General features: G+C 36.7%; 1 protein-coding gene across 4 annotated transcripts in view; it reads left to right on the top strand.

Annotated features, from left to right (window-relative positions):
- The window catches only part of LOC306852830 (putative E3 ubiquitin-protein ligase MID2), a 137,601-nt gene that overhangs the window by 73,931 nt on the left and 42,227 nt on the right, over nucleotides 1-21,443 (top strand). For all 4 annotated transcript variants that reach the window (XM_079389928.1, XM_079389929.1, XM_079389927.1 and 1 more), the window contains exon 2: nucleotides 3,964-4,672. In XM_079389928.1, coding sequence (XP_079246054.1) covers nucleotides 3,980-4,672 — 693 coding nt within the window. In that variant the 5' untranslated portion in view covers nucleotides 3,964-3,979. The remainder of the gene's footprint in view (nucleotides 1-3,963; nucleotides 4,673-21,443) is intronic.

The following is a 21,443-nucleotide window of genomic DNA, read 5'->3' as shown; positions in this document are numbered from 1 at the left end:
AGCTTAGCAAAGAGTCAGTGATGTTTCTAACTGGCCAATAAGGACCAAGCAATAACTCAAATTTTAAATGCAAGCTGTCATGATATCAGATGTTCACTCACTGGTGTGTTAAACAGCCTGTATTTTTTTAACGGAATCCAAAAACTCCCAACCTGGTGAAACTTTTTTCAAGGTATCTCACTTTCATCTGTCATCTTCATGTTTTGAGTGACAGTTGTACCCATAGATATGTATAGCCGCGCTATTCGACTGCTCCATATACGTTGACGCGTCCCCTTGATGTCATTCACCATTATTATCAATAAGTATTCAAAGATATAGGCCTAGAAGCGTATAACTTGCTGTTGTAGACGCACACAGTCAACACGTTCAAAGGTTTGCATACCGTTCCAAAAATGGCGGATGTCTTATGTAGTGTGGCCCATAGAAACAGTCGCTAATGAGGCATCTACGTATGTATATTCGATGGTTGTATATAAACACTGTGTTGTCTTCTTACTTCTTACTTAAAGAATGGCAACCAACATTAAGGTACCATACTGCCACCTATTGTGTTGGAGTGTCAAGCAGATTATTTACAATATTATCACATAGAATTAACATGATATCAATATTAAATTTTTTTTAATTTCCATTGTTATTGTTAGTACCAGAATATTGAGATATAATATTTTTAACACAAGGATTATATTTCGCACAGAATCCTCCTGCTATCCATCAAGGTGACTATTACACAAGGACACAAGCTCATATTACCATATATCTGCATGCTATTTAATTTTTCCAGTAATGACTTCATCCAGTTTCCACCTGGTCCACTGCTGCTTTAATCACATGCCCTTCTTGGCTCGCCATCATAAGTGCCTGTCGAGTTAAGGGTTTAGTACAAGATCTCAGGATGTCTGCAGACTTCAATAGCTTTTGGCTCCTCACAGGAGCTGTCAGATAATTTTAAGCAGCAGTCAGGGGCTTCAGTTTGCTTGTCAGAAATGGCAGTAACTTGCTGCTCCAGTAGAGCAGTGTATCTTGAAGATTCTGACACACTCAATAGCAATTTAAGAGGATGGAGCTGAAGCCTAATGTGGGAATGATAGGACGGTGATGGACGGTGTCGCTGTTAGATCAGAAGGTGTGGGGAAGTGTGATAGACTAAGGCAATGTGATCATACGTGTGCTTGGAGTTCTGCATTGATTTGAATGTAACATCAGAGATGGAAATCGTTAAAAGCCACCGAGCGCTCACGCACAATCAATATGAAGTCACATGGCTGCACACAGGCCCAAGAAGGAGAAATAGAGACAAGAGTGAGAAATACAAAAAATGAAGCATAATAATCAGAAGAAGAATTATTATTGTTGTGTTGTTGATATTACATTATTATTATTAATACATTTTATTTTTATTATAATAATAATAACTATTATTATTACATTTATTTATTTTATTCTTTTACTTATTTTTGTTCTTTTATTTTTATGTATTTATTATTTGTTTCAGTAATAATAACAATAATAATAATAATAATGTTTTTTGCAATAAAATAGTAATAAATAATAAAATACTGCTTAAAGTCTCACATTAACCTGTTCCAGGAAATTGCTTTAAATTCCCCCACTTTAATGCTATTTATTTGCTATATTAGTTAGACATTTCGCTTCTTCATCCCTGCACATTCTTGCATTATCAAGCCAAGTCAAGTCACCTTTATTTATATAGCGCTTTTAACAATACAGATTGTGTTAAAGCAGATTTACAGTATTAAATAGGAAAAATAATGTGTGATAATGCAAAACAGTAAACACTCAGTTTTCAGTTAAAGTCAGTTCATCATTGATTGAGTGATCTCATCGTCCAGCTCTGTTCAGTTCAAATAGTATCTGTGCAATCAAGTTAACGATATCACTGGAAATGAAACGTCCTTTTTTTAAGTTTGTCTATACGCATGCATGTCTGTTTGAAGCATCAAAGCTGAAAGCGTATCACATTCCAGAATAGACGCCTCCAGTGTAGACAGCTATATTGATTATAATGGGAGTGATTTACGTTTGACCACACTGCTCTGCTCATGTTTGGTGTACACATGGTGTCAGAAACATGCCTGGCATAAGTATATTATAGAATTCTATATAATTATACAGGGCTTTTTATGACTGACTAGTCATTCAGCCCAAATACTAATCAGTTTTATAAATGTATAATTTTACACATCCCTACTTCAAAGGTTATATAGTGTGATTTCTTCATAATTTCATTGTTTATATAACTGTTAACCAAACAGGCGATGTGTCATCACACCATGTGAAGTACAGTTCATTAGCTGAAAAAACAAACACATTTTAGCATGCAGGCTGGAGGCACAGGTGCCCGTGTTCAGTGATGTGCTGTGCTGATTTGGGCCCATTCGTATTCATCAAAGCAGAAACATTGTAATCTGCTAAAGCTCCTCCATTAAAACAGCAGCAGCGTGGCACGAATATATGATTTAAAATAAATGCGCAGGAGTGGTTTTACTTCAGGGGGTTTAGCTTTCCTTTAAACTGTCTTAAGTGAAGTGATGCATCTTATTGAGTCTTAGTCTATGGGTAGAGGAGATGTTGCTTGATGACACTGATTTGCTTCGCTGAAGCCCAACAGGTGCGTGTGTGTGTGTGTGTGCGTGTGCGTGCGTGCGTGTGTGTGTGTTCACTGTTCATCTAGCCCAGAGCATATGCGTATGAATGGAACGTAAAGTCTTCTTTAATCCCCATCTGTCACGATGACAATGCAGCTTGAAGGCAATCCTTGATCATGTTTTGACATTTGTGTTCTCCTTGTAAAACTATTAGCTTACACACGCTGCCACTATTGAGCCAGAGATAATGCTTTGCTGTCATTAACCAAACTGCTTACAACTCTAGTGATTTTCCGCTCAAAATCAGTATTTTCCTCCTCTTTTTTCCAGTTGTCATCAAGGTTATTTAATTTGATTTATTTTCTAATTTAGCTTTTGTCATCAAAAATTTAGTTCAGTGTTCAATTTCACTTTATTGGCATAATTCTTATACATACATTACCCCAGCATCAATACACAACCAAAACAGTGATGAAAAAAGAAAAAGAAATATAATAGTAATATAATATAATGTAATATAAAAATTTCTGCTCTATTTAGGTTTTAGTGATTTTTAATATTTGATTTTATGGCTCTATTATAGTATGATATAATGTATTTTTCTACAAAAAATCAATTTCATGATACAAGTTTATTTTCTCTAGTTTCAGCTTTATGATGTAATATATTTTTCTACAAAAAAAATGCATTTCGTGTTAAAAGTTTGTTTTCTCTAGTTTCAGCTTTTTCTGTTTCAGTGTACTTAGTTTTGAATTTTAGTATTTTTAGAATTTTAGGATTAATATAATATATAATATATGAAGATACAGTATATATGAATTTAAATAAAAATCTATATAATTAATAATAAAGATTCATTTTCTCTATTTTTTTTCTTCAGTATATTTAGTTTTGATTGTAGTATTTTTTATTTTATTTTCATGACTAAATATAATATAATATAATATTTTCCTATTAAAAATAGAAAGTTATGATAAGTTTATTTTCTCTAGTTTCCGCTTAGTTTTTCTTTTTCAGTATATTTAGTTTTTAATTTAAGGTTTGTATTCTTTATGGCTATAATATAATATTATATATAAAAATATAATTTCATGATGAAAGTTTATTTTCAGTTTAGATTTTCTTTTTCAGTATGTAGTTTTGATTTAAATTTTATCGTTAGCAATATGCTGATTTAAATGATTTCAACTGATTTAAATACTTTGGTCACCGACTTTGTATACCTTTTTGTTTTTGAGCGGAATTTCTCTTTCTGCTGCTTTTGCCATACTAAAGTTGCTTGCCACTAACCCATAGCTATCCGCCGCACAGGTGACTGACCAGCTTCTGTGGGATTTGATGTCACCTTTAGATCGGTTCAACTGAAGATGGAAACACTGGAGTCCGAGCTGACGTGTCCAATCTGCCTGGAATTGTTTGAGGACCCCCTTCTGCTACCCTGCGCCCACAGCCTGTGCTTCAACTGCGCCCACCGCATCCTGGTGTCGCACTGCTCCAGCACCAAGCCTCTAGAGTCCATCTCCGCCTTCCAGTGCCCCACCTGCCGCTACGTCATCACGCTCAACCAGCGCGGCCTGGAGGGCCTGAAGCGCAATGTGACGCTGCAGAACATCATCGACCGCTTCCAGAAGGCCTCCGTCAGCGGGCCCAATTCCCCCAACGAGAGTCGCCGGCCGCGACCCTACAGCGCCACGCTCGGCGGGAGCGCGAGGGGCAGCCCCGCCAGTAGCGCCATGTCCCTAGAGCGTGTCGGCTGCCAGTTCTGCGATCAGGAGCCCCCGAGGGAGGCCGTCAAGACATGTGTGACGTGCGAGGTGTCGTACTGCGACCGCTGCCTGCGGGCCACGCACCCCAATAAGAAGCCCTTCACCAGCCATCGTCTGGTGGAGCCGGTGGCGGACGCTCAGCTGCGTGGGCTGGCCTGCCTGGAGCACGAGAACGAGAAGGTCAACATGTACTGCGTGGTGGACGACCAGCTGATCTGCGCTCTCTGCAAGCTGGTGGGACGGCACCGCGATCATCAGGTCACCTCGCTTAGCGATCGCTTCGACAAGCTTAAGGTGAGTCCAGATCTTGATTCTTAAGACAAGGCACCCCAGGTAAAAAACAAAAAAATGCAACTAATAGATATAACCATGCTTCCCCAGTTGATTGATTACATTAAGAATTGCAAGCTTCTTAGTGTTACAAGTGGTATGTAATGTAATGTTTAAATATGCACATGAGGCATTGTTTAATTATATAAAATTTGCTGAAAATGTACTCATTCTCAGGCCATCCACGATGTAGATGAGTTTGTTTTTTCATCAGAACATATTTGGAGAAACTTATGTCACTTGCTCACCAATGGATCCTCTGCAGTGAATGGGTGCCGTCAGAATGAGAGTCCAAACAGCTGATAAAAACATCACAATAATCCACAAGTAATCCACTCCACTCCAGTCCATCTCGTAAAGTGAAAAACTCCATGTTTGTAATAAACAAATTCATAATTAAGATGTTGTTTTAGCTTCAATGTAAGAGTCCTCTATCCATAATATTTGTTTTCTCCAGTGTAAAAGTCATCTTGTCTGAATCAGGAAAGAAATATGCACAGATCAAGCACCATTTATGAGCAAAAACTGCCTAAAACAGTTTTAAACAAACATGTGGGTGGATTTTGATGTGAGAGGACAACAGGGGGTGAACTTTTTCTCTGGGGGAAGTGTTATTTTTGGCCAAAAGGGACGGTTTAAAGTTAAAACACCTTTGCAGCTTTTGACATTAAGACGTTATTTGATGTATACCGGGGTGGTGTGGATTACTGATGTTTTTATCAGCTGTTTGGTCTCTCATTCTGACGGCACCCATTCACTGAAGAGGATCCACTGGTGAGCAAGTGATGCAATGCAAAATTTTTCCAAATCTATTCAAGAAACAAATTCATTTAAATCTTGGATGGCCTGAGGTTCAGTAAATTAAGCAAATTTAAATTTTTGGGTTCAAAGTTTGTTTCATTTTGTTAAAACATTAGAGTCAAACATACAGCTGGGATTTTTTTTTTTTTTTCACTCAAGTGAAATAAAATAAAATATTGTCAACAAGCAGAAAAAATGTACCATATGAACCATATGAAAAATGATGTATGAACAAATCTGTAAAAACCTTCAAATTGTAAGTGGGAATAAATCTGTAAAGGTTTTGTGTATGTAATGGTAGTAAAGTGGAGAAAGCAGTTTTCAAACTGAAATCTACAGACACCAATAGATAAAATGCAATAAAATAAAAACGTATTTTTGATATTTTCTTTCCATTTAAGAAAAAGCCAAATTGCCCAAAATCTCAAAATTGACCAGTGCATGAAAAAACAGTGTTTTTAACTGTAGTGTCTTGCCTTACACAGCTGTTTTCACTGTTATTAGCTCTTTATCATAGAAGCAGCTCAGACTCCTCTAAGTGAGCAGTAGAAAGGGTTCATGTTGACCGGTTTTGAGTGAAATAATTCAAGTTGATCTCTTTGGTAAAATCTTTGTTGTCCTGCATCATGTATTGTAACCATCATTAATTATGCGAACTTGTTTGTTTTTTCTCTCTTAAGTAAGCTAATTTCATTTCATTAGCATCAACCTAACTCATTCTTTGCAATATTTGTTGGCCTTCATAGTGGAATGCTTCATGCATAGTAGCAGCCAGAACTACCCAGCTGTTCCTTTAAGCACAACTCATTATCATATTAGATGAGTCTGCAGTCCCTAAAGCCATTCTCTGTTCGGCACTGAAACGCAGTGCTGACCTGCTACAAAGACCCTGATTGCTGAATCAGGGCTAAAATACAGAAGCTCACACAGAGCTCCCAACCTGTGAATACACTCGTGCCTGTCAGTTTAATCATTCGCAGCTGCAGAAGGCCAGAATTACATCCGTGCCTTGTTTTTTCAATGCCACAATAACTTCAGAGCAAGTTTCCTCCAGATCAGCCTCCCGTTACCTCAATTATCCCTGCGAAGGTCGAGTTACAAGAGAAGAGTGGGTTAAGGCCGCTAGCGTTATGTGCTTGTTAAGTTCTCATGGGGTGGATTTGTAAATACGAGCCCACGTAGAGGCCTCTACACCATTGTAATCTTTCTCCCATGAATAGGCCACTATTGACTTCTGCATCAGCATTATAATAGCAAGCATAGAGGGCACATGTGATCTCCCTGTGATCTCGTATCCCGGTTGACCTCTTTGTTCACACCAGCTCACACAAAGGAAATTCCGATCATTGACGCTCGCCCCATCTGGTTTTTGAAGAAAACGAACGCAGCTCTGCTGAAACTGCCTGGATTGTGCTAGACGGAGTTCATTGTGTGTTGTTGAAAGTCAATACCTGAGAAAGTTGCTCCTCTTTTGTCCCAAGATCTTCTTGCAGGGAAACCGAAAAGAGGCTGGCAGTATGCAAAGGTTACAGCATCCAGATCGACATTTAATTTCCTCTAGGAATCCCGGCGGACTGAGAGGATTACCTCGGTTTTGAATTACTCACTGGAATGTTCTATCCATAATTACCTCTTGTGCCGTAGATGCTTGTTGTACACATTCCACACGGTTACAGTCTTGACTCGTTCCATTTAAAAAAAGTTGCGCTAGGCCTACAATAAGACGCCAGGTCTAAAATGCACTTTAATGCACTTTTAATGCAAAACGTCCAGATTGGGGTTTGTATCTACGTTACAGAGGCTTATTTGAATGTTCCCCTGCCGAAGCTTTGAACCTGTCTAACTTTGAACTTCCAATTCACAACCTGAAGAGAGAGAGAGAGAGAGAGAGAGAGAGAGAGAGAGCGCAAAGATGCCGTCAGGGCTCAGGGCTTCAAACTTTTAATCTTCTTCCAGCTCAAGTAAAATGAGAAATCCTTGTTTGTACGTAAGCTTCACGGTGGATGATGATGATTCAAACTGTTCCATGCGTTTAGATGAGCTCTGCCGTTTCCTAGTCAACAGTCGCAGAATTGCATATTACAGTTATTGTGAAGCCAAACCGCTGGCTCTCCTGCAATGAAGTTGTAGTGAGGTATAGGTTTGCACATGCTCATGTCCTGAAAAAAGGTTCATTTGGCCCTGAGTAAATTTTTGCATAAGTTTTCCTTTCTGCTGTGTGTTTTTAGAATGTGTTTAATGTGTTTTGAACAGAACTTACTGCATGTTAGGTAATTATTAAGAAATGAAGAGACACATTAAGTTAAATGAATTAAATATTTAATTAGGCCTGAGAACGGAGGCTTATGATAACTATAAGTAGTTCTCATTAGAAAGTAATCGGGATTATAGTTGTGTTTACAGTTATGCTCAGTTATATGATGAATTTGTTTTTATAGAATTAAAAAACATCATGGAGATTTATGTTGCTTTCAACTAAGCACAACCTTATTTTTCTCACATATATAAAGTATACTTCAAGATTATACTTCAATTTGCATCTGGTTCATTTTCTTTATAGCAAAGGTATTTATTTAAGCTAACCACATTATCGTTCAAAAGTTATATATAAATTGCTACAAAAAAAATGTAAGTAAATATTTTATATATATATATATATATATATATATATATATATATATATATATATATATATATATATATATATAAAACAGCACAGCATTGTAAATTTTAATATACAATATAATGCATCCAATATAATATGAAATAATACATAATAAGGGATGTTTCCTGTGCATCAAATCAGCATATTAGAATGATTTCTGAGGAATAACATGATACTGAAGATTGTAAATAAATAAATAGCTTTGCCATCAAAGAATTAATGCAATTACAATATATTAAAATAAAAAGCTTATTTTAAATTGTAACAATGCTGTAAATAGTTGTAACAACATAATATAGAAAATAATGTAATATATAATGTATAATAAATATATATATAGTAATATAATATTTTCACAATATTGTTTTTACTGCATTTTAGATTAAATAAATTTAGCCTTGATGAGCCTAGAAGGCTTCTTTCAAAAACGAAAAAATCTTATGACCTCAAACTTTTGAACGGCAGAGTGTAAAAATCTTTTTGAAAATTGAGTTTTCAGTGTTGATGCTCTCAGACGCTTTGTTACAGGCAGCTAATTGATTGAAGAGCAGGTACTGCAGTCTTTGTGTGCTATACTTCAGGAAGCTAATGAGCTGCCATTCTTTTAAAACCTCATCAACACCTCTTCACGCGCTCTTCACTTCTAAACAGCTGCAGAAAGGAGCCAAGACAAATATTATGTTTAGGCGTCCGCTGTCCATTGCACTCAGCGTGCATCTTCCATCCGCCTATTGATCCCACCCCGTCGCCTGCGTTTGAACGTGACTTAGATGAGTAACGTCGGACAGCGAGGCCTTCAAAGCATGACAGCACTCTCGCAAACGCTCAGGGATTAGGTTTTACAGGGCCAAAACACAAAATATGAAAAAAGTGGCGATTAAAGGCTTAATTTCTATTTCGGAAAAGTTGCAAGTTGCAGCAGTCAGCTTTGATTAAAGTTCCACCCCGTTTGGCGGTTGGGCCTCTTACTCTAAGCTCCTTAGGGAAGCCGTCTATCTTCTCACAGATATATGAGCCCAGCTCAGCAGACACCAACTCGCCCAATTCTGCTGTATTCAGTGAGCCATCAGTAGGCCGCTGGGGTCATTTTCAAAATGCTCCTAAAAGACAGTTTTCAAAGCCAAAAAGCAAGTCAGCTGAAAAGGTGCTTGATATGAACTGGGCTTTCCTTCCACCTCGGCCTCTGCCAGACTTCCCTACTGCGGCCACGTTGGCCTTGTTTGGTCCTTTAGCCCATGGTGTTCAGAGGAGATAATGCAGGAGGCAATGTGTCATGCTTATAAATTTAAGCACTATGGAAATACTCCTCATTTAGAGTAATGAAAGCTACAGATTTTGTATGCACTCACAGCTGACTTACACCCGTATTCAGAGGACAGTGAATATCAAAACTATTTTATTGTAATAGTCAGTGTTGGGAACATATTTTGAAACTCTAGCTTGTTACCATAAAAGCCAGTTACTGAATCAAAGCTAAAGACTATGACTTGCAATTTTTACCAAAATCTAAATTAAGTCTTTAATTACCACTTTTTATTTATATTTTGTGTATATAATATTTGTCACAGTTTACAAATGAATTTACAGTAACTACAAAAAAAAACTTGATGATGAACAGCAGCATTTAATATAATTTTACAAAAATATTGCGATACATAGGAAAATTATTCTCAATTCTTATTGTATTGCTACAAAACAAGAGTATTTATTTATATGTGGATGGATGGATAGATAGATATTCTGATTTTACAAAATATATATGCATTTATGATGTGTATTTATGTATATTAATGTAAATTTAAAAACTATAAAAAATACTAATGTAAAAAAACTGTAAAAAAAAATAATAATAATAATAACAATAATGAACAGCAGCATTTTACATAAATATTGTATCATTTTAGTCCAAATATTGCAATACATATTAGAAAATTATTCTGAAATATGTATTATTGTTTATATTTGCTACAAAATAATGCTGTATGTGACCATGGACCATAAAACCAGTCATAAGGGTCCATTTTTTTAAGCTGAATAAATAAGCTTTCCATTTATGGTTTGTTAGGACAATATTTGGACGAGATACAACTATTTGAAAATCTGGAATCTGAGGGTGCAAAAAACGCCTTTGAAGTTGTCCAAATAAAGTTCTTAGCAATGCATATTACTAATCAAAAATTTAGTTTTGATATATTTATGGTAGGAAATTTACAACATATCTTCATGGAAGAAGATCTTTACTTAAATATCCTAATGATTTTTGGTATAAAAGAAAAATCGATAATTTTGACCCATACAATGTGTTTTTGGCTATACCCGTGCTACTTATGACTGGTTTTGTGGTCCAGGGTCACGTATATCTTTTCTAAATAGAAGTCTAAATTTAAAAATGAATTAGTGTCCCAGATAGCTTGACTGTGAAGTTGATTGTTCAATTTATTTAAAAAATAGTAATGTTGAGTTTTGTCACACTACTTCTCTACATGTTGAAAAAAAGTAGCTTGTTACTAGAAAAGCTATTCAGTTTTAAAAGCAGCTGAGCTACTGTCAGGCTACTGAAAAATACATATAAATTAGTGGCTTTTCTCCTTTTAGTCAGTTACTCCCCAACTCTGATAATAATCTATTATAATAAAATGTGTTTTAATGGTTTTTGCTGCTTTTTGGAACATGCCTCTTTTCTTTTTCTCTCCCATCTGTATGGAGGCATGCCAGTGTTTTGCAGCTGCGTAAGAACCGAGTGAATCAAGAGTGCTTGTTGTTTCTGTACGGAGGCGTTCAGAGACATTCTTAGGGGCTTTTTTCTGTCTTCTGTACAGGCGTGCACATACCTGGCACATGATTGCATGCAAAAACGGCCACATGTGTGTAATGCATGGTGCATGCTGTGAAGAGATATAGTGACAGGTTATCAGAGGTGAATATAGAGGCTTGTTATTAAACTGCTTTGAACCTGCGCTCCCCATACACAATTAATGCAGAGAGGAACTGAAAAGCTTTTAAGAGCAGTGAAGTGGAGTCATCAGCCTTGCAATGCAAACCACCTTCTCCTTCCCTCTCCACTTTGGTCTCCAGGTTGAGGAGTTTCTTGAGTGCGTGGGGCTAATGTGGTGTTTCTCTGCTTTGTGCTGTGGTGTGAAGTGCAAAGCGCCACATATATCATCTTCCAGCTGCATACATGATGGACAATATCAGTAATGCTCAGAGAGTGGGATTAAAAGCTGTACTGGCTCTGGTTTTAGGAGATTATTCCACTCAGTCTTGCCCCTCTTTGAAATGGGATTTGTGTATTAGTAATGCATGTAGAGTCTTTTGCATTCACGTTCTACCTTTATTTGGCCTGCTGTGGTGCTGTACTCCAAAGTCCTGTGAAGTTATTTGCGCCGGATGTTTTGCTTTGCAAAGCGACTTTAAAGAATTAGTTCACCTCAAAATGAACTCATGTCTTTCTAAGCCCGTATGACTTACAGTCTTCTGTGTAATAAAAAGAGACGTTTTGATGCCTCTGCTGGTCGCTCTTGTACAAAAAAAAGAAAAAGATTCTCAAAATTATTAAAAAATTGAAGAACGTTTTACAAAGCAAATACTATTTACATTTTTCTTCAAAATTTCAAGTTTAAGTCCAAATTTGATTTGTTTATTTGTAATAGTTTGGAATATTTAGTAGTAATTTCTGAGTTAAACTTGTTCATAAAAGTACATATTTGTAAAGTGTTCTGAAGGTCTTCAATAGCTGTATGTAAAAAAAGAAAGAATCATTTATCTGAATGATTCATTCATAAATCAATCTTGAGTTCAATGATTCAATCTCGATCTGTTTCTCTCTTTTAATGCAATGTGATTTATATTTATTTTCTTAAATGAACCATCAAAATGAATCGTTTCACTAAAATGAATTTGGGTCAGGACATTTGCTTATTCATTCATTCATTTTTTATTTATAAAACACATTTAAAAACAACCCAGGGTTGACCAAAGTGCTGTACAGATCAGAGTCATCGAGTAAAAATACAAATTACAGTCTCTCAAACAACAGACAAAAACACTAGAATAATACATTAGAAACCCACGCGAAGAAAATTAGTTTTAAGTTTTGATTTGAAAGAGGAGAGTGATGAAACCATTCGGATTGATACCGGTAGGCTATTCCAGAGTTTGGGGCCTACTGTCGCAAAAGCTCGGTCTCCACGATGTTTTAACCTAGATCTACAAACAGAGAGCAATCCAAGGCTGCCTGATCTAAGTGGCCAAGAAGGATTGTGATACTGTAAAATGTCAGAAAGATACATTGGTGCTAGGCCGTGTAAAACAAAAACAAGAATTGTAAATTCTATTTTCAGATTTGCAGAGAAGTTAAAATAGGAGAAATACGATCTAATTTTCTACTGCCAGTCAGCAGCCTAGCTGCAGCATTTTGTACCATTTGAAGACTACTGATAGATGATTGATTTGCTCCATAATAGAGTGAATTGCAGTAATCAAGGCGTGAAGGAATAAATGCGTGGATAACTATTTCAAAGAAAGAACTATTCCTTCAGATAGTTTGGCGGTAAAACGTTTTCAGTTCATTTAAAAAGTAGTATTTTGCCACACTACATTTTGAATAACAAGCTTGTTACCGTAAAAGCTATTGTTAAAAGTAGCTACACATCCTCCTTTTAGTGCATGAGTCATATGGACCATGTTTATAATATGTTTTGGTGCTTTTGCATCCTTTTAAGTGAAAAGTGAAAGTGACATGACATGTGGCCAAGTATGGTTACCCACACTCGGAATTCGTGCTCTAAGTGCATACACACACCGTGAACACACACCCGGAGCAGTGGGCAGTCATTTATGCTGTGGCACCCGGGGAGCAGTTGAGGGTTTGGTGCCTTGCTCAAGGGCACCTCAGTCGTGGTGTTGAAGGTGGAAGAGAGCGTTGGACGTTCACTCCCCCCACCTACAATCCCTGCCAGACCTGAGACTCGAACACAGTAACCATTAGGCCACGACTGCCCTACATGAAAACAGCAACTTTAGCAACTTGAAAGCCATAATCTCCATTTATTTTAATTGCACGGAAAGACTGACCTGTACATTTCTCAGAAGTTCTCCTTTAGTGTTACGCAAAAGAAAGTCATTATAGTTTTACATTTTCACGTGGGCCTTTTTTTCTTTTTTCTTTTCTCCCTGATTCTCTGTACCGCAGACCCTACTGTGGTTTTCCCTGAGAATTGGTTTTGTTCAGGCTTTGATGTGGTGACATTTATCTGCATTCCTCCATCTTTGTCAGTCAACAGTTCTCAGGATCTGCGGTTCCTAATACATTCTTTACTGTGTTCTGCATGGGTTACGGTCGATTGTGAACAAAAATGCTTTGCTTTTCCATCTTTTCCGGCCATGTTTTGAAGATCAAAAATCATTGAATCACTCCGCATCCGCTTCCATCCGAGCTCTGATCCCAGCAGTTTTAGACTGAGGTGACCTAGGTCATCCGTTATCTCTGCTAGGGATGCTTGGCGCTTTTCCGCCATGAGTCGGAATGTCAGAAAACAGTCCAAGGTAGGAATTTCCTGCAGCCTTTCTCCATCAGGACAGGCAGCGGACGTTCCAGCTCATCCTGCGCGACTGAAGCGTGTTGTCCAGCTGCCAGGAACGCTGCCTGTCCTGAGAGAGAACAAGAGTGGGGAGTGTGAGACCACGAGCACGTCTGCAGTGTTTCTGTGACCTCTCTCCACGTTTCTCGTTCCCTGAGGAATCCCAAACCTCCTTCTCCTGCCCCGGGATACTCATTAACTATGACAAGACCCCCCTCCACCTATTCTTCCCCTTCAGCTTATCTGTACTTCTGCCAATGAGTCGGGGATGAGGACAGACAGCCTGGATCTTATCACAGACCAATGAAGGTCACGGTGAACATCGGACAAGATGGAACAAACTTAATGATCCCACAAAATCACTGTTTTATTGTTTTTTTAACAGTATTTTGAGCATATCAAAATAAATGAATAAAAATTTAAAATTTTTGGGGGTTGATAAGGTTTTTTGTTGTTTTTAAAAGAAGTCTCTTATGCTTAGTGAATGAACAATTCTGGAAAAAAAAAACAGTAATATTGTAAAATATTTTTATAATTTTATAATTTTTTGTGATACTATGTATCACAGCTCTATGCATCACACAAAAAGCAGCACAACTGTTTTTTTAGTGAATAAAAAGAACAGCATTAATTTGTATTTATTTATTTAAAGTGCAAAAATAGGTGTAGTGCTCTGAGCATTTTATTTTATTTATTTTTTTAATTTATTAACGTTTAAACGATTAATACAAGCAGACAGAAGGGACTATTAAATTTTTGATATGTGATTAAATATCCCATTCTTTATGCAGTGAACTTCTATGAACAAACTTAAATAAGACTTTCTATCTTCAGTGAGGAAATATTAAGTTAGCACAGTTGGTCCTTGGAGCATGCCTGGCTCTCAAGTCTTACTCATTTCATGCGTTTGAAAGAGTCTGGAAAATGAGATATATTGTGGGTCCCAGACCGAATTTTCATTCTCAGGTTTTCTGAGATTTTTTCTTTGCCTATTCAACCCACTTTAAAGAGCAGACACCTAATGCATGCTTTATTCCCAGAGCCATCTTTAATGGACTGTTAAAAATGTCACCTATCAGCTGTCCGTATGGGAAGTGTCAAAGAGCCCGGGGTCCAACAAATCTGTCATGCTGCCGCACACAGGAGAATCCCAGCAGTGAGCTTATTTCCCATCATACAGTCTGTTTATCTTGACTAGCGTTAAGCCTTGTGCTATGCATGCTAATTACTCCAGAAGATTAGAACCAGAGGAGGTAAAAATAGTTTGCGCTGTCTACGTAATTATGCATTCTGCATCACAATGTGATCCAAAAATCCTTTGCCTATCAGTATGGAAAAGCAAGGTAAACGGTGAAATATTCAGCACAAGTCAATTATAAATGGGATTTTGTATTTACCCCCCACCAGACGCTAACCACCATAGCTGTGATTTATTAGTATGAAAGCTTCCTTATTGGCGAAGATGATTTTAGCAGTCCTTGCTTATAAATTTAGATCAAACAGTTACTTAAGAATGTATAAAATTTGATATATGTACACACACACACACACACACACACACGTACATGTACAATTTAATAAATTCTTAAGCAACTGTTTGCAGGATAAACAAAGATTAGTATGTTGCTTTATGAAAATGTCATTGGATTGTAATCCCAAATAAAAAATGTCTTAAACCGTATTAGGATGGGATTAGTTTTTAGGACATATGTCCATAAAGTAATTGTTTCTGGACATATGCAATGTTTAACGGCAGTTTGCACAAGATAAGTGATCTATTTTAAAATCACTGAAATAGGTTTGTGTACTGCATTTATGCATCACTCTCACTCATTCAGCTATTTAATTTTGTATGCATAAAATGCTTAACATGAAGCATAACCATATATTTGGTATTGAATATTAAGTAAAATAATGGTCTTGCTTGCATTATTGAATCTATAATCCTGCAGTGTACATTAAAAAAAAGGCTGACATTTTGCACAATGCACATTGTCCTAGTATCTGATTCTCTTTTTTTTTCTTTTGACAAAATTGCTCAAAGAACGAAGCAGACAAGTCTGTGAACAATGTACAATCACTTGTAACTTCCCTCTTGTCTCCTTGCTCCAATCACAAAATGACATGCTTAGTTTGAAACCATTGCACAGCGGGTAGTTTACAAGCTTGTGTGTCGTGACACATAAAAGCTGCTGCACTCAGGGGAATGTGGGTTTGAGTCCAGTCTGCCCTATGTCTCATGCTCTATCCTGTAAAATTAGATGCAAAAGGCTATAAATAAAGTGAAAACATTTCTGCTTTTCCACAAAAGCAACAAATGCTATTTGCATTAAAAAGCAGTTTTAAATTATTTATCATAAGTAAAATGTAATCTGTTCATCCAGCATGTTTTCAAAATAAAAAGCACTCTGTGAAAAAAAATATGCTAAAATGTACTTGATGTACAGCAGTAGTGTAATGAAATGTGGGCTGCAGAGAGCTGATTTTTACCAGCATGTTAATTCTCACAAGATTGCTTTGTGAACATCAGACAAGATGGAGCACTGAAAGGTATATTGTTTATTTTGTTTTAGAACATTTCATTAAAGGTAAAAGTTGGTGTAATCATTATCAGCATGGGAATTCACAATCTTTAAGAAGTCAGAAAAATTACTGACATGGCCATGGAAAGACTGGTAATTATTCTATTACCCCGCCTCACCTCTCCATACAAAACTAATCCGGTCCGAAAAAAGCTTTTGTTTGTCAGAGCGTCGTCATAAACACAAACTCATGTAAGGTACCCTCCGAGGGGCCGTCCAGAATGTGCTCTTGCGTTAAAAGCAGCGAGAGCTCAGTGGAACTGAACAGAAGGCATGTTTAGAGGCACATTAACTCCTATTGCTACACACTGAATGTACTTGAGTCGCTCATCACATCCCCAGATTCATCTGATTGGTCCATTGATTTAAAGCTGACATTGATCCTCTGTGCTACATGTCAAAAGTTGAACTGTTTTTGAACTTGACTTATCCTCGTAAAAATGCTGCATTTGAGATTCTGAAAAGTATTGGGAGACACTGAAAACAACCATCAAAGATGTCTGTTTGACACTGTGTTTCCCAGCCTTAAATGTTAGTATTTACTCATCCTCAAGTCATTCCAAACCAAAACTTAAAAGAAGATATTTTGAAAAATGTCTCAGTTTGTCCATAAAATGAAAGGGGTAGCTGTATTGGACTGGAGCGATATCTTAACACAAAGACATTGTGTATATATACTTGCTAGCTTGTTTCATAGCTTTCTTCCTCCTCCAGCAGAGCGGCGATTTTTGCTCTTGCTGTCTTTCTTGTTACACTACTAGTGAGCAACGTTTCCCACTTGCTGTGTAGACAGCTTCATTGATTATAATGAGAGCAATCCAGTTTTGCTGCACTGCCTCGTAGACAAGATGTAAGAAGTTCCATTTGCGTGTTGAATTCATTTTTATGTTTTGTACCATTAGTTGTTAAATGTTTACTGCTATACTTTTAGCAGATTGCAGCTCATTTTTTAGCAATTTTTAACCATAATGTTTTTTAACTTCGTCTACACTGTAAAAAATGTTTGCTGCGATTAGTTATCACAACTTAAAATTCAACATTAAAATAAGCAATAATGCGTTTCTAAAATAATATGCCATTTCTTGACTGTTTAAAATTCAGTTAAGTTTAATGAAGTTGGATATGTGTTATCTCAACGAATTTCAAGTTGTTATAGCTAATTGCAGCAGTATTTTTTACAGTGTAGCATTCAGCAGATGTCCGAGAAGCAACTTGAGAGTAAGTAAATGATAGAATTTTCCATTTTGGATGAACGATTCCTTTAAACTTAAAAAAGGAGTCATATAATACGATTTCACCTTTTTAACTTTTGTTAGTGTGTAATGTAGCTGTGTGAGCATAAACAACATCTGCAAAGTTACGAAGCTCAACGTTCAATGCAACATGGAGAAATTGTCTTTTACAGAATTAGTATAGCATCGCCTACAGCGAACGGCTGGTAAGGGACTACAACAAAATAATTCCGGGTTAGTGACATCATAAACCCAGAGAAACCCCGCCCCCGGGAACATGCAACGAAGGGGCGAGGCCACACTGTAAAAAAAATAAAAGTTGAGCCAACTGAATTTTAAGGCAACCGGCTTTTAGCAGATTTTTGAGTTCTCTCAGCTTATTTTTGTAGGAGATTCTCAACTTTTTTTGTTGTATGAACTTAAAACAAGCTGGTTGCCTTAATTTTAAGTTGGCTCAACTTTTTTTTTTTTTTTTTTTTTTTTTATAGTGCATGCTGCACTGCTTTAGAGAAGAGGAATAAAACTAGGGGTGCACGTAAAAATCTATTCATCGATTCTGTCTTCTAATGAGTCTAATGGATTCACAAGTTTCAAAAACAATGTTCTAAAGCAGTGGTTTTCAATCATGTTCTTCGTGTCGCCCTCCTCTGCATGTCTCTCTCTCTCTCTCTCTCTCTCTCATTCAGATCAGCTCAGCTCCAACAATGAACTGTTCCATTTATACACTTATGCGTTAAACATGGGCGTGCATGCGGTTGCCGTACTGTATTAAAGCTTTAATCATGATAAAACCGTATATTAAGAGCTAACATAAGCAGTAGAATAATAACAGTGCATCTAAAAGTATGAGACAACAACTAACAAAATACATAGGCCTACCATTAAAAGCCGTGCTTGCACAGGTACTGCACGATCCTCTTCACTAATATCCTCTGCGTCTCAATCGGGCTCAAATTGATGAGCAACATAGATGACACCATTGTTTACAACACAACCGAAGCACATGCCGCTGAGGTGAGGGGCAGGACGTTTAGACGCGCACTAGAGACGGTTTAGCCAATCACAACACACTGGGCCAGCTAACCAATCAGAGCCCCATCGTGTATTTCTGAGGGAGGGGCTTCATAAAGCCAGGAAATGATCAGCACGTTTATCAGAGAAGGGACATAGCCGTGTGAAATAAAGGTAAATTATATGAAAAATAATGGGTTTTTTTAACAAACGAAGCATTAACACATGTCAGATCGCACCCCATAAACACAATCAAGCCTAGAAAACAAAGTCAACCACCCCTTTAAAATAAAAAAACACACACATGATGAACATGGGAAATACTGCATTTGAAATAAACTAAAGCTAAATAGAAAACAAAAAATGATGAAATAACACACAAAAACAATTATGGAAACTGAAAACGGAATATATACAAAAAAGAGCTTTCAAAATATAATAGTATAAGAATAAAATTAAAATAAGAATTGTTAAAATTGTTGTCAACAACATTTCAAACCTTGATTGATCTAATGTCATGAAGGCACAACAGAGCCACTGTTCATAGTTTTCTTACAGATTGTTCAGAAATGGCATGTTTCGAGCTGCAGTTAGTGCCTCGTCTGGCTCAAGAATTTCTCAGTAGTATTTATTACAGACAAACATCTATTGGTTTGGATGTTCTGCAGAGGCTTTCACAACTCAGCATCTGTCGTCATTATAGCTCGCTTGTGTTTTTGGGTTTAGATCACACAGTTCTGACAATATCTCATAAAGTGCTGTGTGGTTCGGAGACTACCATCCAGAGTGTTTCAAAGGCCCATCAAAGGGATTTTTCACTTTTATGTAGCCAATTAGACACTAAGAACCGTAGTTTGGAGCAGTGATACAGTAGTTTCTGTGTCTGTTGCTGCTGTGAGACTACAGTCGTCCCTGTTGTGCATCTCAAATGCCCATCTCGGTCTCCTGCGGTTTGAGAACTAGGCCGTGTCTTTGCTGTGAACCCTTAAAGAAAGCAGCACTTGTCACTCTTGGCATCAACGCTCCTTTTTATCCGCCTTTGAAAACATGTTTACACTTCAGAGAAGTTTTGTCTGTGTGAAGTTCTGTATTCTGCAGGCCACTGAGTACAGCTCACAACAGCAATGACCGCTGAATTTCAAGTCACCTTCCAGTCCAGCTCTAGATTATAGTGCTGCTAAGGTCAGAGCTTTAGTGTGGTAGGGGCGGCTGCCTCTGAAATCTTTTTGTCAGGATTGCTGTGATGAATCAGGAGATGTTTTTTTTTTGTTGCGCTTTATTCATCTGCTATTGTGCCTTTTGAAATTGTGTGTTTTTTTCCTTGTGGGAGGCAGAAGCAAAGAGAGTGCCAGAAGCAGATGTAGAAATATGGATGCTTGTGTACAGATCTGTCTTGAGAATTTTGGATATTTTTTATTTGTTTTTCATATTAAGAGGAATACTAGACTGTAATTGGCAAGGTAATTTGCATTTTGTGAAATGCTTGCAATAAAGAAAAATCATAATTTATTATGACATCATCACTGGCAGATTTTCAGCGTCAAACATCCTAATAAATGGCTGTGTCAGAAAGCAGAAAAAAGTACTGCTTTTTCTGTACAGTATATCACAATTTTGTGTGGTGTAATAACTGGAAAAAATAAAAAAGTGATCTGAGATTGAAAGATTAGAGAGATTGAAAAAAGTACATTTATTTATAAAAGAAATACGTTTTTTTTTTTTTTTGGTTTGAACTGAGAAATAAACATGTATATCATTTATATTTGTATTGTATGTTTATTATTAGAGATTTTTATATTTTTAGAGAGATTGAAAGAAGTCAATTTTATTCATAAATGTCCCTTTTTTGAGTCAATTATTGGTTTAATTTCAACTGAGAAAAGAATTGCTGTATCTAAATAATATTTATACTAATATTTTTATTACATTTATATTATTTGAATGTATATTTGAGGGACTAAAAAGTTAATTTATTTATAAATTTGCAGTTTTTCTTGCATACAAGTTTGGAACCACTTGGGAAATAAGGATTGTAGTCACTTTCTATTGTATTATTATTATTATTATTATTATTTTATCACTTTATTTTAAATATTGTAATCACTATATTTGCTTGCTTAGTTGTAAAGCTTATTGCCTAAATAATATAAAGTTTGTGAAGTTATAAAGCTTATTAAAAACATAAATTAATAAAATTATTTATTTTTTTAAAACCACCTATAATTTGCTAGAATTGACCCCAAATTGTTTGAGTGGAGTCTTAATGCAATGCAAATTCATTTTAAAAAGTATGAGAAGATATAGAAGAAATATAAGGGATTTCAATACAGTTGTATCCACTGTAAAAAATGGTGCTGTTCAGTTTCCCAACATTTGACCCAGTCTTGCTCTAGCCATTGGCATCCTTGCTCTTTCTCAGCGGTCATGGGACAGCGAGAGAGATGGACAAATGTAGAAGATGAGGACAGAGGGTCTCCTGATGCAAGGCGACAGCGTGACTCACCCTTCATCCACAATTGAAGGTTTCAAATGACAAGTCCCTGCACATGCCTCCCCATGTGCTCTGCCTGAAGAGAGGGATATCATGTTTTCTCTTGCTTTGTGTTTTTATTTATCCGGGTATTGCTAATCTATGGATTTATGGATTTCCAATTGAGAAGAACACGTTTGTTTCGAAACTTTCCCCTTGGCAGGTCCTACTCCGCAGAATTTACAAACATGAAGGTCTCCAAGGGAGATGGATTATGGGAAGTGTCAGAAAAAAGATTAATTAACATCAACCAGTTTATGTTCAAAGGAGTAATAAATGACAAACTCAAACTTGCCTGAACTGAACAAGTTCTAAGCTTCCCGCAGCCATCATTC

This window comes from Barbus barbus (genome assembly GCF_936440315.1).
Source record: "Barbus barbus genome assembly, chromosome: 33".
Taxonomy (NCBI): domain Eukaryota; kingdom Metazoa; phylum Chordata; class Actinopteri; order Cypriniformes; family Cyprinidae; genus Barbus; species Barbus barbus.
The sequence above is the reverse complement of the archived record's forward strand: the minus strand, read 5'-3'. Positions and strand labels throughout refer to the sequence as shown.